At 29.6% G+C, this 20,178-nt stretch overlaps 1 protein-coding gene across 3 annotated transcripts in view; it reads left to right on the forward strand.

The window, feature by feature from the left end:
- wge (winged eye) overlaps window positions 1–20,178 on the forward strand; it is a 123,329-nt gene that overhangs the window by 3,542 nt on the left and 99,609 nt on the right. For all 3 annotated transcript variants that reach the window (XM_065513560.1, XM_065513568.1, XM_065513576.1), the window contains exon 2: window positions 17,790–17,948. In XM_065513560.1, the coding sequence (XP_065369632.1) occupies window positions 17,790–17,948 (159 nt within the window). The remainder of the gene's footprint in view (window positions 1–17,789; window positions 17,949–20,178) is intronic.

The raw sequence follows: 20,178 nt of genomic DNA on the forward strand, positions 1-20,178 counted from the left end.
TCCGACTTGGTGGACTTGGTGATAATTCTCAAATTGATTAATGTATAAATTAGCTCATTATTGTGGTGCCATTAACAAGTTTTACTCTAAAATATTCATGATTTAATTTATGTTCTTGTCCGAGATGAATTTTTGTCAAATGATCAAACAAAAATGTTTCGTTTTAAAATTTGATTTTTATCTGTTATTGTATCAAGCATACATATGTCAGAAAAATTAACAATTTATTTAATTTTTTCATTGACATTTCTTCCTCCATTACTGCAGTAATTTTTTACATTTAAAAATCATAAATGTAGTTCGAATTTTGTTCTAATCATATAAAAACTACCTAATCGGGTGTTTCGGGAGTTTCACATAAATAACTAATACCTAGTTGTAGTTTGATAAAAATTCAGATAACGATTTTAACAGCTTTAAAATAATATTGGATAGGAAAAAAATGCACAAAAATGGGGCATCAATTTGATTCCATTTGTCTTAAAGGGAATATTTAATAATTTTTCTTTTAAAAATATCATATAAAAAAGTTGTTGTCACTTATTTCAAGCAAAATGATAATTAAAGTTTTAATCATAGAGAATAGACATAGAGCGGAAACTGTGCTGTCAAAGACCTAACTCAGTTGTCAGAAACCTAAGTGGTGAGAATATATTAGTAGAAAGAACTATGTGAAAACAAAAACAAAACAATCGTATGTGTGATTGTTTTCATTAATTGAGTGATTGATGAGTTTTTTTTCTAGTTTCCACTCTATGTTTCTCTATGGTTTTAATTTCATATACAAACTCAACTATTTCTTTTAAATTTCTTTTTTCTCTTCAAAATTTTGATTTTTTTTTATGAAACATTTTCAATATTTCTAATAAATGACCTTTGAACTATGTAATAAAATGGCAAATGCTAGTTGTAGTCATTGTTCGATTTTCCGAATATGTACAACACATTTCAATATGATTAAATGAAGTTGAATATCAGTAAAATATTAGTTCGATCGATTTGTTACTTTTAACTTACTACAACAGATCTTGTTGTATAGCTAGCTACGTAGCTAGTGGTCGTGGAGTTTCTATCATCAAGTTTACACGCTTACACTCCGTCCGTTTGTCCGTCCATTATTGTGTTTAAATGACATGTCATGTCATCCATTAATTAGCTGCATGTAACTACTACATAGTAGTAATTATATAAAATGTGTTACTATCATTTATTTATGAATAAATAAATAGTTTGTATAACCCTGTGTGGTTGTAATACAAATAATTAAATAAATTTTTCTTTTAAAACACGTTACACTCTCTGTCTTAATTGTTAAAGCTGTTTATTTTTTTAGAATTTTAATCGAAATCCTAAGAGAAATATTAACAAATTCATTTGATTTAATTTTCCCATAAAAAAGCCAACTGTTACAACACAGTGCATATAATAATTTTATTTAATTTATGCCTAATTATAGAAATGTGTGTTCTTTAGAAAATTTACAAATCTTTTTGGTGTCGCGAGAGTGAGGGACAACACTTCAGTTTCAGTGTGTTTTAGTTTTATGGCCTTTTTTTATTATTAGTGTTCAAAGTGTAAGGAAGACATACTAAAATAATAAATGTTTTGCCGTCGGCATATTTTTTTTATAGTTGATTTAATAACTAGTCATTCTTTTTGGTATTAAGTTTAATAATGTTTTAGTTTTTTTATTTATTTATTTATTTTGTAGTGTATATTAGTGTTTTATTGTATTCTAAGTTTTGTCATTTTTCATGGGAAAATACTCTAGGGAGATTTAGTTTAGGTTTTATTGAGCTCTAATGGGAATAGTTGTGTTTAAATTTGGCAAACGATTGTTTGAGACTAAATAAAGAAAACGAATTCCAAACTTTTTTAAAAATTTATATAAAATTTTTACAATTGTGTCATCAAGTCATCTATCCAGATAGATATTTATTTTTCAACTTGTATTTTTTTTGAGTACTTTTTTAAAAATGTGTATTTTTTAAATATTTTCATAGAATTATAAATGGAAGGAACTTTGGAACATTTATAAAAAAGTACTACATATTTTGAAAAGTTCCTTTTTAGTACTAAAAATAACTGTTAGATATAATCGGACCATGTTTTTTTGCGACCTTGTGTAAAATATGTTTAGGACCTTTATAAAGAAAATATTGAGGGATTCAAGCGGTCTGCTATTATGTCGTACTGTCATAATGTCGTAAAATATTTTTTTAGTTTAAACAAATTTTTGTTGGGTTTCAAACAAAAAAGTTATAAACTAATAAGACTTTTTGTACTATGTTTATTGGTTTGTCTTAAAATTACACTTTTTTTGTTTGCAGCACAACAAGAATTTGTTTAAATTAAAAAAATATTTTACGACATTATGACAATACGACATAATAGCAGACCGTTTGAATCCCTCATATGTATTTCTAATTTAGGAAAATTAGTTTATATAATTTCCTATATACAGGCTTTCAAGGTCGGTGATTTTATGTAAATTAAAGATTATTTATACATTTTTAATGTAATCTGAAATTTCGTTGGTATTATTTGCCACTTCTTTACAGTTTCTTTTTTAAAAAAGGCCTTCTGTTTGTGTTATAAAAAGTACTTTTTACTTAAAAAACTTGGACCCTATTCCACAAAACTATTTATCAGCTTTTCACTTTGCACTTATCAAATTTTTCGTCAATTTGCAAAACTTAATGGTCCTCAGAACTATTGATAAGTGATAAGTTGAAATTGAAATTATAGACCGAATTAAGTTTTCATGACCATAAAACATTAAATAAAAACAAAATTTTGAAAAAAATTAAAAAAAAATTTTGGCATAAATAAAAAAAATTCAAAAAATTAATTTTGAAAAAAAATTTTGTCACTTAAAATTTTTTTTTTTATTTTCAAAATTTTGAAAATTAAAAAAAAAATTAGAATTTTGTTTGCCTAAAAATATTTAAAATTTTTATTTTAAAGTATAATTTGGTGAAGGGTATATAAGATTCGTCACATCCGAATATATGTAGCTCTCTCACTTGTTCTTTAATCATATGTAACACTGAAAGTTTTTTTTTTCAAATTTTTTTTTATTGCTGCTCATTTCAAAACTTTCTATTTAGCAAACAAATTGAAAAGACAGAAATGCAATTATATTTAAATGCTTTGCAAGAGAGCACAAAGACTTTGCAAAAATTTGCTTAGTGAAAAGTGAGATTTGCAAAGAATATTGTGGAACAGAACACTTATCACTTTGGAAAAAATTTAATTTGACAAGTGTAAAGTAAAAAGTTGTTTTGTGGAATAGGGCCCTGATCCAATTTTAAAAGGGTGTTGTTTCCATACTAAACCAAACAGAGTCTCTCAGGAATGAGTAGATGTATCTGAGATTCAATAGTCCCGGTCCACACTGTGAAACATTTGCTGCAAAACATTTTAGTTTGATGATGAAAGGGGAAAGAGGAATGAAAAAGGGAACTTTGTTTCATGTACATGAAGTTTTTGTTGAGTATGCCATCCACATTTATTCGTTCGTATTCGTACTGTACAGAAATGTCAAAAACTGAAAAGCAAAAACTTCACTGTGTGGACACGAATGCTGTTTTAAAAGAGAATTTAAAAATGTTTTGCAGCAAATGTTTCATAGTGTGGACCGGGACATATCGATATTTCCAAGCTTGATGGGGATAGTGACCAAAGACGTACATTGAGTGCATAGGTGAAGCATTTTCTTCTCCTCCTTATGACAATTTTTGGTGTATTCCTTGAATTCTACACCCATTTTATAGCAGCATGTAATAATGAATTACTTTAAACATTACTTCAGATGAACTTCATTAAGTAGATTTGTTTTGGGCCAAGGAGACCTCGCAATAGTATAGGTGGTTGCATTTAACCATCCAAACATTTTCTGTTGTACAAGGCTACTACCGTTTGGAAGATGATTGCTAGAAAAGAGATTAATTGTCTCTAATCGCAGGACGTCTTGCCAATTCTTCATCTATGTAGTTATATTGGTAGTTTTTATTGTCGAGGACCCATATTAACGTTTTCCTAGAATGTCTAGATGTGAGGAAGACCATTCCTATAAGGCCTTTTCAAATATCACCATATCACCGCGGCTAACGAATACAACAACAAAAGTTAGATAGTGTGAAAGTGGATTTTATCAAATACCCTTCTATGAAGATGCCACCGCGAAAAGAATGAATTTAATTTCCTTTTGGTGTATATATTTCCAATGATGCCGATTCAAAGAAAGTTTATATTCTCATATTAAATTTTCTTTAGATATTTTAAGACTTTGAATATGAAAATTAAATTATAGTATTAACATAAGTCATTAAAAAAAACCCAGTTTCAAAAAAAAAAATCCCCAGAAAATTGCATGTAATATCCCTAAATCCCTGTTCACAAATCCTGTCCCCTGATCTGGCTACTTTAACAAATTAGTGAATTAAACAAAATTTCTTTAAAGTCTCAGTTAAAGAAAATTCGCCAACAAAACAAATCATTAAAAGCTAACTAATACTAATAAAGGCTCCTTAAATTCATCATATGAAAAGATTAAACACATTATAATGTTACATTTACTTGGTGGTAGACAGTACTTATCAACTACTAATGAAACTTTGTAACAATATTTTACTGCTAAAGTCTTTCGTTTCTTTGTCAAACCCAAACAAAAACAAAAAAAAAAAAAGGAAACAATTGAGACATGTTTTCTTTCATTTTTGGCTTTTTTGTTTTCTTGTTCCTCTTAAGGCTAAAGTGTCTCAAAGTTGATTTTGATTGTGCTGTTGCAGCGGCTGCTGGGCCTGAGCGAGCAGACCAGGGCAAAAGTTAAATGCTGTGTAAATAACGTCTTCGCCACAGGAGACACACGTGTCGCAGTTAGTTTAACCCAAGCATGTCATTTAACAAATGAAGTGTGACTAGCGCGATGGTTACACCAGAAAAATGAACTTTCCCTTTAAATGCTTGCTCTCAATCGTATTTATGTATTTGGCTAGACACACACGAACGCAGCTAAACAAAAACATAAGAAATACAATAAAATTTCTAAGCATTTGGCAAAATCTAGAGGGGTTTTTTTGGTTGTCCTTTTTTGAAAGTTAAATTAACAAATGTTTTAAAGGTTATATCTAATTGTATCATTTACTAACATGAAGGGCTTTTTAACGAAGTAAACAATTGCTGAAAAACTCACTTTTGACATTTACAGCTGTCATTAAATTGAGTTTTCTCTAAATAATTTTGTCTAGAGCTTTTACTTCCTTTAATAAATAAATTAATAACCATTCTATTTTTTGTTTTGCAAACATACATACATATTTTTCTTTGTTTTACAATTTTTTCACAGGATGTCCTTTAGACTTTCAATTCAGCTTAACGTTTTGGTTTTATTATTAAAAAAAAATATTTATTGTACAAGGCTTTTCTTTGAATTTATTTTAAATGCCGTCGCTTTAAGCCTTTTTTTTCTTGTGAGCACTTGAATAGCAATGTCTCGCATTGATATTTAATGGCGTACGAAAGGGGAAAAACGTGATCGGAAGCGAAGAGTCAAATATTCTCACGCAAAACGTGCGTGAAAATGTGCGAGTAGTCAGTCAGTCATTCATTCATTTATTCATATTAATAAGTTGTTGCCATTTTTTTTGTAAATTCTATGGAAATTTATACATGTAATTTTATATTTTATATTTTATTTATTATGCTCAATTTAACTTTCCAACAAAACGAATTTTTTTTATAAAATGTTAATGGTTTTCCAACCTTTAAATAATCATTTGGCAAATTTGGCTTACAAATGCATTTGTTTTTAAAATGAGGGGAATTCATGAGATATTATTAAATTTCTTCCGAATAGTTGTACTTTCTATTGTATTATTTGGTTTTTTTTTGTGAACACTGAATTTAATTAAATTTAATTAATTGCTACAGAAGATAAAGAGCGTGACATCAATATTTGTACTAGAAAACATCATGTTTGAGCTTTTCTTTCGTTAATGAACAAATAATTGTATTTCTTTAAAGTGAATTAAAAGAGAGTCGAGTCGTTAGTTGAACTCGGGTTTAAGCATTAAGCAGGATTATCAACTCATCAAAGGGAAGGAAGAGAGTTGCTTATGCGGACGACGCACAGTGGCGCCTGTAGAACAAGTGAGGTTGCAAAAATCAAAAATTTCATGTGCCCCTAAAAAATATTGAATAAATCTATTTTGCAGTAAATTGTCCAACGATTTCAGAAGATATAGCCCTTCAAATTTGACTGATTTTCAGTTTTCAAAAAAACTAACCATTTATAGGTAATTTGGTCCGCTTTCAGATACAATATATCGAAAACTATAACGGAACGTCATTATTTTTGATTCTATTGATAGATCTATTTACTTAGAAGAGAATAAACAAAATTGTACTGTTTGCTTTGTATTTGTCCCGGTAAATCAATATTTACCAACTATCCATTTTTTCAATATTTCTCAACTTGATGGAAAATAAAAAAAACTATCATTTTCTATATTTGCCATATTTTCAAAATAAGTTCTTTGATTATTTCTTTACCTAATGCAAAAATTTCCAGCAGCCCGTCCTTGACCCATTTTTTGCTAGAGGTAACATTTTGAAAGAAGACATGTTTCCAAAAATGGAATTAACCGTGAAAAACCAAAAAAAAAAATTTTTTTTCAGAAAAATTTTTTTTTAAACTTTTCTGGAATAATTTTAAACTATAAAAGCCATTAAAAAGAAACAAAAAAAAAATCAAAAATTTTAAAAAATACTTTATTTTACTTCCCAAATTTCAACTTTGCTAACCCATAATAAGTAGGCACCTGAAAGGCATAGAACCATTTTCAAACACTCATTTCATAGGCTAATCAATTATCTATCATATTCCTATTAAATTTTTTGATTATCTCATTTGGTTCAAAAGTTATGATTTTTACAACGAAAAAACTCAAATGGCGCCACTGTGCGAAGTTGAGATTCTGATCAAGAATCATCACTAAATATAGACTAGGGAGTTTTAATTTGGCGTTGAGCTAACTTTATCAGAGAAGCCAAGTATTTAGGGAACTTCCTTGATAACAAATAATCATAGAAGGATACTTAAGAAAGGCTTAAAAGGATTTACACATTGGTTGCAAGGATCATTATTACTTATGGTTGCAGGGTTTGGTGGGAAGCAAATGAGGAAGATGCTTTCATTTGTCATAACTGGCGCCATCGATAGCACATCCCGGGGGGTTACTCTCTATTGCGAAGCGAAAGAAAAATGGTACAATTGGTACCCTTTATTGCGTTTTCGAATTGCACAAAAAATTAGTTTAAAATGTTTTTATTAAGAAGTTTTGACTATTCATTTTGTCATTCTTCACTATTGTTTATTTTGTGGTGTCTGTGTTGCTTCTTTATGCGAAAGCGTTTGCGTAGACGACACAGAGTACAAAATTTTATTCTGATCGCATTTACCTTTCGTATCGAAATTGCTTTCGCATCGCAATAAAGAGTAACCCCTGGTAGCATTGGACATAATCTTAAACTTACTGCCAATTGAAAATTAAGTGGCTTCATTGAGTCTTCTCTGGTAAGACTGAAGCCAGTAGGTCACAGACAAATTTTGTACGAGTTATGTCTAATTGGTCAGACTAGTATCCCTTCATAGATTGCGGACCATAGAATAACGACTTTAAAATTCGGTTTTCACCCCCCCAATTGTGTTTTCAATTATGGACGAGTAGGTGGGATTCTGGTGCAGTTTTCACTGATGTGTACAAGATGGAATCTGGTGGTGGAGCCTGAGTTTGTGTAGTAGATGAGGATATCAATGTTTCATACAGATGTTTCTTCCAGAAAAATATCCCAGCGACCTGAAAAGTCAATTATTTCATTAGTGCATACGTCAAAGAGAGGTCTGTAGAGACACTGAGAAGGAAGCGCTATTGGAACTATACACAATCAGATTGTGTTGGATACCAGGGCACTGTAACATACAGGAAAATGAAATAGCAGACGAACTGGCTAGACAGACTTTAGAATTGGAGCCTTCATTGGTAAATGGATATTGAGGAACTAGAAACAGTGAAAAATATTATAAGTAACGGTTCTAGATTACAGGATCTTAGGCAAAAGTGGCTAGGGGAAAAATTTCATGAAAAAACGGTGGATATAGCTACACGCAGAGAAAAAATATAATTGGCCATGGTTACTGTAACCATTTATATAGTGTTACAAGTTTTTTAACTATATTATAGTCACAGTAACTATTTACATGATTGTGGCAACCATAATATGGTTAACTTACGATTCACATGATAGTCTCAACCATATATATGGTTACAGTAAACATATATATGTTTGTGGCAACCATATTTATGATGAATAATTTTATCATAATATGTTGTTCTCAGATTATGATAAGCCTTAAGCCGAGAGCACCATAATATGATAAGTCCTTCATCATATAAATGGTTGTCACGAACATATAGTTGTTTACTGTAACCATATATATGGTTGAGACAATCATGTGAATCGTAAGTTAACCATATTATGGTTACCACAATCATGTAAATAGTTAGAATCTCAGTCTATACTTAATTCCTGTCCTTTTCGGACTGGGTTTTCGCTTTATTTCTATTTCTTTTTATTCCAATTTCTTCTCTTATTATTATGGGTCTCTGAGTGGCAGTTTACTTATAGTACACACTCCTTCAAATCTATATATCTAATTAAAATATCCCTAGAATGAAATAGCTTACATTTTGCTACAGTGAGTGCAAGGTTAACCTTTATTTTCTTTTTAAATTCACTTAATGTGCTCAGAATCACACCGCAAACTATAGCGGCTGTCTAGTACTCCTATGTTTGAAGGAAACGACAAAGGTAAGAAGACCGGTATCAATAAATGCTACTTCTAGAGCACAATATAGAAGTTACATAAAAAAAATTATGTAAATAAATCATTTGATAAGAAGTCGCAATTAGCGAAATGGAATTGAATGAAATACAGAAAATTTATCAACTGCAGGAAATTGAAGTACTATTTGTATCTGAAATTTACTCAAAAAGCGGTTTCATAATTAATGTTACGATCCAAAACATCCAATATATGACATGCGATGAAACTGATTTTAGTTGAACTCAAACATTTGTGGAGACGTGTTTGAAAATGTAGAGAATACTTGTTAATGGAACCGAAAATAACACTTCAAAGTCATACTGTATAAGTTAAAACTAATTTTGATATACGGAATCCAATTATAGCGAACTGATCTTATACAGAGGGCCCAATTCAAAATATCTTGGAACCGTGACGGGAGCACCAGGTATTTAAGAAATGAAGGCATTCCTAGAGACTTAGAGTGTCATTCGTGAACGAGTTTAGAAAAATTAGTGAGAGATACATCTCGAAATAGCAACACCGGAAGTCAAACACGAATACGAGGAAATATTTTTAAATTTTAAAACTAAAATTTAAATATTTGAGATACCGGGTGTCAAAGTTGACAACCTCGGAATAGAAAAACTTTGTACAGCTTGTAACTGTGGGGAGTTAAAGAAATTGCAGTTTATGTCACTATGATATCCCTTATAGTTGAAAAGATAGTAATGTTTAAATCAAGGTGAATTTATAGAAGGTGACCTCAGAAGAACAGCTGATTATGTGTCGAAAAATGCAACAAACCCAAAAGCACAAACAATAACAGGCTACTTTGACAGTTTACTTATCTTTTAACAAAAACCAAGTACCTGTTGTTTTTGAGCATGTTGTATTTCTTGCAGTTCTGTCGTCACCTTCTATAAATTCGCCTTGGTTTAAATTTTTACAATTTTTTTTTTTTTTTTAACATGACTCTTTTTCGTTTCTCGCAAATATCTTCTGTAATGAATATTTTAACAAGTAAGAGTGTTATATTCGGCTGTGCCGAATCTTGCGAATAAAATATTTGTCTGATATAGGGGTTATATGGGATGTTTTCTGGACTAGAGACAAATGTTACCCGATTTAATACATAAAGTATAATTTCGGAGTACTTAGAATATTATGACTCATCAGTATTCCGGGGGACATTCGTATATGGGCTAGGTGAAATCGTGGACCGATAATACCAAACAAACCTTATCGAAAGAGAGTATTTGTGCAAAATTCCAGCCAGCTAGTTCTTTCGTGTTTTCGGAGTGACATAGCTAGATCGTCTTAGAATAACATTTTGTAAAATTGAAAAATTGTATACAAATTATACTTAAATTATTATTTTTTAATTATTTGTTCCATTCATTCATAAAAAACATAACGATCTGTTTAAATTTCAAAAAATCAATACGATATCTTAAGCGGACATTTTTCTATGAACGTTATTAAAATTTTCAAATTGAACTATTAAATGATATTTATACATTGTTGAAAACAAACACTCTCCTTATTTCAGCAATACGCATTGTACGAGTACAACGATCGTTTTGGTAACACACTCACATGTAGCATAAAGTAAAGGAAGTGGGCGTGTTAAAAACATAGTGAAACGCCTCTTTTATTATGACATGTTTTGAAAATACCAATTATATATGGCCATATCTTTCTTCTATTTCAAAACATACAGCTAAAATATCCCTAGTGTATTTAAACTCAGTATAGTACGAGTTAGTTTATTTTAGTGCTATTAAAAATTGTCATTAGTGTAAAAAACTGCATAATGGACGTTTTCCGATCGTAAACATTTAACACTCTTTACACTGACCGGAATAGTTTTATTTTGTATTCTTTTTCCTTTTTTTTTCTTCTTTTATTCCAAAATACTAACTTTATTTCAGTTTGTATGTTCGATGGAATAACAACAGACTTCGTCCATTCAAACACAAACTGAAAATGTTTATTTTAGGGAAAAATAAAGGAAAACAACAACATAATATTGGTGACAAAGCGTATAGTATGACACCACAAATACATTTTTTGTTGCTTATTTTTCTTTAGTGTAGTTGTTGTTGTTTTTTTTGCAATAGGCGTTACAAAAACCATAACAAAATTCCCCAATGAATATATTTTTTTATCGTTTCTTTTGGTTTTTTTTTTTTATATGTTTGGATGTGTTTGATAGCCTCGCCAAAAGTATGCATGCATGTGTGTGTCTGTGCAGGCAAAGAGCAATTTGCCGTCGGCAAATTTACTTTTCGTTGTATGCACTTGTGTTGAGCAATAGAAGCCAGAGAAAAAAAAGGGAAAATACAAAATGAGGTTTTTTACATTTTGTTGTTGCTGTTATTTTTCATAAATATGCGAAATGTAAAGTAGGAGAGCTGTCGGATAAGTTACTTTTAAAAGCTAAGAAATGACGTTGCTTTTTTTAATCCAAAAATTTTAAGCAACTTAGCCCTAGAAAACTTAGATCGAAAATGGACTTTGAGCATTCAAACAAAGCCTTTAAAATATTGTTACGTTTTTACCTTTTAAAAAACGGTGGTTTATTTCTTTTAAATAAACCGGATACTTTTGATTGCAAATAAAAGCAGTTTAGTAGTTTAAAATTGTAACAACTCTTTATTTATTTAAATTTATACAACAACAGTTGTTTTTATACACGTATATAATTCACAGAAATACACACACACTTTATATTATAAAGTGTGTAATTTAAGTGTGTGTATAAAGTTTATAATGTACAAGTATACACTGGTCTAAGATAAACTGACTTATGACTGCAACCTCTGCCACTATTTATAGACAGCGACATCTTTCGTGTAGCTTCTGCAATGATCTTAACGGACAAAACTAGTATATTCGAATTCTAGAGCTTTCGATGTTTATGTTAGCAACTTAAACATTTACCCCCGTATTTATAAAAAAATTTTAAATTTAAACAATGTTTTTTAAGCAAACTTTCCATATAACATTTGATTTTAAAACGTTGTTTAAATTTAAAATTTGCTTATGAATACGGCCTTTAGTATTGCCATACTTACAAACAATGCTAAAAACTACATGCTATCAACATTGTTGATAAGTAGATCCTTCTACTGATGGACATGTTTATAAACATGATGAATGTTGCAGGCAGTCGTTACATACCATTAAATTCCAATCGCTACTGCAAATTCGTAACCATATTATTGGATGTCAGGAACATAACACAGAATACGGGAACAAATCTCAGTTGAGTTCCTCCGGTGATGCCATCAGATAAACCAGCCTAACAGAGTAACATTCAGCCGAGTCGGCTGAGTACTTCTGGCATAACTGAGTTCTAATTATTACTGATACTACGAGACCGTGCTGTCCCCAACATACGAACAGCCTGCGGTGAAGGTCTAATACAACATCATTCTCGGCATAGCTGTAACTTGTGAATAAAATACAAAATATAAATATTTTTTATATTATTTTAGTTTTTGTTTCCAATTATAAATATTTATTTTCCAAATTATTTATTAGTTAAATAAAGTATTTGTCTAATTTATTAATAATATTTACAGTTAAATTTATGCATATTTATATCTTTTAAAACCAAATAAATTATAAATAAAATCATTTTATATTAGTTTAATTAAATTATATTGATATTTTTTTAGAAAATAGTAAAATTTTATATATTCAAATAAAACAAAGTTGAATAAAATTTAAATTTATTTCATTTAGATACAAATACAATCAACTAATTTCTTTGGAATATTTATTCAAACAAAACACAAAAAACTAAAATTATTCAAACAAAAAATGATTGAATAGAAATAATTCTAATAAAACTTTAGAAATATTTTTATTTCTCACAAATTTGAAACAAATAAATTTATTTTTCCAAAAATTACTGAATAGAAATAATTCTAATAAATGTTAAAGAATATTTTTATTTAACAATAATACTGATGTAAAATGTCCTCTGATTGCATTCTGAGTTGAAAAAGTTATTTTCGAAACGAATTACAAATTTGTTTCAGATTTAACTTGTTTTTTCTTTGTTTGGGAATGGAAAAATTCAGGGAAATTGGAACCCTAGTTCTCTGATATCTAATATTCTATTTTTAAAAACTACTACTTAATCATTGATTATCACTGGTTTTAATTTGAGGTTTATTATTAATTTAAATTGTGAAGAACAAAATTCATGAATTATTTTTAAAAACTGTTTTTAAATTAACTAGTTGTTCAAAATGATCGTCTTACATGGCATTCCTCCTAGGGCTATTTCATAACCCTGCAAGTGAAATTAGACGTTCAAAATATCGCTGAATTATTTTTGAGCATTGTTTTTGTTTATTTATAGCAAACGAAGGATCTTTTTCATAATTATCGTCCGAGCTCATTTTCACAAACAAAAATATTTTTTATAAAATTTTACAAAAAATTTGTTGTTAAAATATTTGACTTTATTTTCACAAATAAAATTATTCAAAGAAAATTTCTATGAATAAAAAAGTATTCTAAAATTTTTTGTTGAATATTTAAATATTTTTCTTTTTTTTTGGAGAAATAAAATTATTCAAAGAAAATTGCTTTGAATAAAATCTATCAACAAATTTTCGAATAAGTAAAACAATATTTTATTCATAACTAGTTGAATAAACTAAATTAATATTTAATTTTGACTATAAAAATATAATTTGAAAATAATTACATGTTTTCATATTGATTAGAATATTTTAAAATCTATTCATTATATAATAAATAAAATACAACTTATTGTTACCAAAATACAAATACTATTAGTATAATTTTATAAATGTTTATTGAAAACTTTTAAGTATAATTTATTTAATATCGTATTCTATTGAAATCAAATAATATTTAATGCTTTATATTCTAAATAGATATATATTAATTGGTATCCTATTTTGAATAATATAGAATGATTTCAATATAAATTTATCTTTTTAAATATAACTAAAATGCAAAAATAATTAAGTTTTTGGAAATATTTTGAATAAAAATATTTACAATTTACAGCTATGATTCTCGGTAATAGTATTGCATAAACCACCATAACTGCAACATAACTGAGTGACATGCAGCGAATTGGGATGATTACTTCTAGCATAACTGTGTTCTGGTAAATGTCCCTTCGTCACCCTTCTCTAATTTGACTAATCAACCAACCTCATTCACTCCATCTTCAAAATCTGTGGATATTTCAAGGCTTTGATCTCAACAAAGGCGAAAACTAAAATAAAATTTAATACGCTATTATTAGGTGTACGCCATTGGTACAATATAAATTTATTCAAAGTCTGGCAAAATATTCGATTCCGAGCCAAAAGAACTGCTCATCTTTTGCTCAAGCCAATATCGGATACTCCGTTCCAAAGTAAAGCGTTTCATACATCGAAACATATAGTATTCGGAAGGGGCAAGGTTTGGACTATAAACAGGTATTGCATCATGTGGCAGAGCGTTGTCATGATGGAACATAACGGTTTCATGTTTGGCCGCATATTCTGGGAGTTTTTCGGTCAATGCTCGCTTTAAACGAATCAGTTGCGTTCGGCACACGTACCATGTGATGATATGGCCAGATTTCAGCAGCTCATATTAGATAGGACCCTTTGGGCCCACCAAACTAGGGTTCATACGCGGGAAAAATTTCCCGGGAATTCCCAGGAATATATTTTTGTTAATTTTCGAGAAATGTTTGTCGGGAATTTTCGGGAATTTATTCATAAGTTTTCTTCTAAAAGTTACAATATTCAGATACGTTTCGATGACCAAATTTGTTGCTCTATTATATCCATAGAGTTTTTCGGTTTTAGCAAAAGGTAGTCAGTTGGCAAAGAAATATTACTGTTGAAATAACCGAATATTTTTCAATCAACTCAAGCCACAGCAGAAAAATTTGGTTATTATGAATGAATCAAATTTAAAGCTTATGCTTTTAAACGAATTATTAAGATGCCTAACATTACAACTTTTAGGTATATTCAATGATTATTATTTATATTTAGAGAATATAATAACAATAATGTGATTCAAATTTTGATTGTAGATAAACAATCAGATTTGAAAAATTTCTCTAACTACGCATATTTTATAGATTTAACATGGTCGAAATTCTTAAGTTTTTTAATTAAACAAAGAATTTATTGATTTTATACTGATTAAAACTACGACTGTGAAAATTCCAATCAAATTCCCCTATTAAATTAGAAACCCTTATAAAGGCTGGACCAACAACCAAATATAGTTATTTTATACTTCATTTAAAACCCTGGTAAAATTATAAGTCAATTTATCCGAACATTTTTTCTGGTTTTTGGTTTAATTTAGTGTTAGAAAATTCCCGGGAATGAAACGATTTTTTAATTTCCTCCCGGGAAATTAAGCATTACCTTATCGCCATGGATATTTTGCTATTTTGTCGATTCGGCTGTTTGGACGGGCTTCACATACGATCTCTTACGCTTCGGGTTATTGTAATGGATCCATTTTTCATCGCAAGTAATGATTCGGTACAAAAATGATTTTCTTTTATAGAATTTCAGACATAAAAACTTTCAAGGTCTCTCAGCTTCAATATGTATGGTACCCTGCTTTTGGATGAATCCTGCTGCTTGCAAACGTTTTGAAATTGCTGCTTGAGTAGCGATACCGCTAAGCTACCGTTAGTGAAATAAGTCAAAATACCATAATAGCTATAATACCGTTAGCAAAATAATCCAAATTATCGTTAGCGTTACCTTTTTACCGTTTCGAATCGGTAGCCAATTTTAATTAATAGTCTTAACCCTTAAATGTTGTCGATATTTCCAGTTACGTAATTGGTATAGGCGGTCCAAATTGACCCCATTTTTAAATTATGTTCTAAACATAATTTTTTTTAAGAATAGAAAATTAATTGTGTAAGAATTGTGCTAAATTTCCCAATTATTGATAAATTCACTGACATTTATTGTTGGGGGATAAAATAGTTCGAATGCGCATTTCACTACACCATTTCCAATTGTATTTCAGAAGTTTTTAATTGTATTTCAGAAATTTCCAATTATATTTCAGAAATTTCTAATTATATTTCAGAATTTTCTAATTATATTTCAGAATATTCCAATTATATTTTAGAACTTTCTAATTGTATTTCAGAATTTTCTAATTGAATTTCAGAATTTTCCAATTGTATTCAGAAATTTCCATTTGTATTTCAGAATTTTTAATTTATATTTAAAATGATTCTAATTGTATTTCAGAATTTTCCAATTGTATTTCAGAATTTTCTATTTGTATTTCAGAAATATCCATTGGTATTGCTATTAGAATTTTCTGAAATACAAATGGATATTTCTGAAATACAATTGGAAAATTCTGAAATACAATTGGAAACTTTTTAAGTATAAAATAAAATGGAAAAAAATGGAAATTTCTGAAATTGAATTGGAATTTTCTGAAATACAATTAGAAACTTCTGAAATACAATTGGAAATGGTGTAGTTGCTTAGGACAGATCATCAGGAAACCTTTTCCCAAAAGGCTTTAGAAACATTAAAGATATTATACAAATCAAACTATAGAGTGAATGAGGTTTATAGACACTCAAGCTTTATTTGTAAAAAAAGTAAGAAAGTATGGTCGGTCAAGCCCGACCATATAATACCCTACAGTAAGAAAAAGAGCAAAAACTTTTTTCTTTCAAAGTTTCAATAATTTATATTTTTGCGTGATTTTCGGAAGTGGGCCTTATATGGGGGCTATGACCAATTATGGACCGATCACCATGAAATTAGGTCGTGTGATTTAAGTCTATTTGAAAGTTAACTATATTGAATTTTGAGTGTATACAAACATTTTTAAGCGATTTATGCACGTTAAAGTGATTTTCGGAAGCGGGTCTAAATGGGAGCTATGACTAATTATGGACCGATCGTAACAAAATTTGGTGACATGAATTTTGTATATATAAAACTTATTTGGAGCACAATTTGTGGAGATACATTTATAAATTAAACATTTATGACCGATAAAGTTCAATTTCGGAAGGACATTTGTATGGGGGCTAGGTGAAATAATGGACCGATTTCAGCCAGTTTCTGAATAGGCTTGGTCCTTGAGCTGAAAAAATAATATGTACCAAATTTGATCGAAATATCTTCAAAATTGCGACCTGTACTCTGCGCACAAGGTTTACATGGACAGCCAGCCAGCCAACCAGACGGACGGACGGACGGACATCGTTTAATCGACTAGTAGCCTTTTGTATTTAAGTTAAAAAAAAAATACAAAATATCGTGGGGTCAAAATGGACCAGTTAAGGGTTAAAATAAGTTAGCTTAGCCTTTCAAATATCTTTACAACCTGCCCTCATCTGTCTTCCATTTAAATACAGACAAAAAAAGAATAAATATGGAAGTACATACTTTACATTATAAATAGTTAGAAACTTTAATAAAAAAACAAATTAAACTGAACAAGAAATCTTTTATAAAAAAAATATAAGAAAATAATGAACAAATTTGTATGTTACAATATCCGTTGCCGTCGGTATTTTGATTTGATTTGTTGTCTTGTTTTTCTTTTCTTTTATTTTTTTGTTTTTGTTTTAATTTTATTTTCAATTTTGTATCACTTGTTCTCGTTTTTTGTTCTTTTTCACATAATGATTGAGAACTGTTCTGCTAATTTGTTGTTTACTTTTGTTTTGTTTTCTACTAAGGTTCTCTCGTGTTTTGCTGTTTTGTTTTTATCTCTGTTTATATATTTTGTCGTTGTTGTTGCCATTATGATTATATACATACTACAATGTAGTAACTACATATATACATTATAGATTGAATAATGTTGTTAAATTGTATTGTATATATTGTGTTGTTATTGTTATTACTTTCAGATAATACTGTACCAATTGGTATTGCAGTGGCACGTAAACGGCCACAGGAAACAGCAGCACCACCTGCTCCTCCTTCTTTAACAAGTTCCTCAACATTGCCTTTGTCACAACCACTTAATAAGGATATGAATTGTTATGGAATACGAGTTGCTGATTTGGGTAAGTCATTCAAATAGTAAATACATTTAAATATTTTGTTTGTTAGTATGTACGAGTATGTATCTGTGAATGTTACTACACACATCCATGCCACAGTATTTTTTTTTTTTTTTTACAAAGTTTACACAAATTTTGTATACATATTCATTCAGTTGTTTTTTATTTTTTTTTTTTATTTTGAAAATGTTTATTTTTTACTCTTTTTTTATTTACACACTTCTTTTTTGCTGTTTTTTTTACTTTTTCAAATCATTTTGTTTTTATTTTGTTGACATACAAAGAGTGAAAGAGTTTGTTTTTTTTTATATATTTTTTGTATTTATATAATACATGTGTAGTTGTTGGTTTTTAAGTTTTGTTGTTTTTGTTTTGGCTGTTTAAGGGGGGTCTTTAGAAATTTAAAAACTTTTCTAAAGGCTGATTTTTTTACTATGGAACTTTTATTTTAAAATATTTCTGTATGTAGATGTAAATACGAATGTATATTTTAAAGTTTTGTTAAAGGAATTTAGTAAAATATTTAAAATTTTTTATTAATTCTATAAAATCGTTTTTTTGAAAACATTAAAGTCAAACAAATGATATGAATTTATTGTTAGACTTATATAACATAATTTAAAATTTATTATAATATGTTTTTACATTGATTTTATAGTTCTTAAAATTCAAAGTACCTATTTGTAATTTATATTTTCTAAGTAAAATCTATACCTATGACAATAAGGAGTGACATCGAAGAAACCTTAACACACGTTTTTCCTTAAAACTTTTCAACCAATTTACCTTTGAAAAGTATTCCAGTTATTATGTTTAATGTTAATTATGTTCATTTGTTGTTAATCTGATTAAAATGAGGGACGAGAAAAATGTGCGTACTAAAATTATTAAATATTTTCAACAAACCCCAACTTGGCCGTACAAAAAGTTGGCCAAACAATCAAAGGTCTGCCGTCAATATGATTCAAATGTCATTAAACAGTATCGGGAGATCTTGTCCGTTGATGTTTCTAAAGTTAATAAATAGAAAGCATTTTCAAAAGAGCTCCCAACACATCCGGTGGGAATCAGTGCGATTAGCTCAGTACTCGGATTATTTGGTAAGAAAAGTTGAAGGCAATGCAGGTTTAAAAACATACAAGGCTCAAAAAGTTCCGGAACTCTGCTAAAAATTTAGAGGCCAAAGACAGAGCACGGAAATTGAAATCAAATTTTATAAAAAATAAATATACCTGCAGCATAATGGATGCATAATGGAAAATTTTTCGCAGCTTCCGGGTCAATATTTTTATGCTGCTGATGCTCGAGGGAATGTTGTAGAAAAGTTTAGGACTCAAAAGTAGAAAATTTTCCCAAAAGTTCTTGGTATGGCAAGCAATATGCAGTTGCATATTAAGGAATGTTTACAAACAAGGATGCTTCACTTATTGTTGGCGTGATTTAGCATACTGTAAGCAAGGTCTTGATTGGTACCAGAACAATAATGTGTTATTTTTTTTTGTATAACTAACACTCAGGGGATACCCCTATATATTCAGTGCATTGTGTTGATGTTAGGAAATAAAGTTGTGAGAAGGAGGAAAGAGGGAGTAGTGTTTGTTGACGTTTGACTTGAATTGATAAATATTATATTCCACCGGAAATACGTTGGCAGGTAGTAGATTCCACATACGTATGGTTCGACCAAAAAGAAGAGTTTTCCCTATAATGTGTCGTGCGGTCGGTACTCAAATTAATAGCAAATGGGTGCGATCTGTGTGATAGTCGCGTGTTCCGAATGAAAGTGCGCGAATTAGGTATGAGATTACTTATGTCTACTGGAAAACACCCGTGATAATATCGGATACTTTAGAACATTCCGACGATGCTCTAAAGTATCGATAAACCGGGTAACATTTTCATCGCCTATAATATCAACCGCCCTTCTTTGAACCCGGTCCAGCAGCTCTAGACTTGACCTTGCAGCTCCTGCCAATATGTGGGAATAATATTCCATTTTTGGACGAATGAAGCTTGTGTATATACGAAGAAGGTCGGAAGGGGAGAAATATGTCCGACACCGTCTCATTATGTGTCAATAGGCAGCACTGAGTTTCATATCAACTCATTAAGAATTTCGGAATTCACCACAATAAACAGAGATGTTATCTGGAAATCTGTACGTGATACGGGTATTGCAGACATAATCGTTGCTATCTTACGGATAATAAAGCATCCGTAAGATAGTGAAGCT

This window comes from Calliphora vicina, chromosome 1 (assembly GCF_958450345.1).
Source record: "Calliphora vicina chromosome 1, idCalVici1.1, whole genome shotgun sequence".
NCBI lineage: Eukaryota > Metazoa > Arthropoda > Insecta > Diptera > Calliphoridae > Calliphora > Calliphora vicina.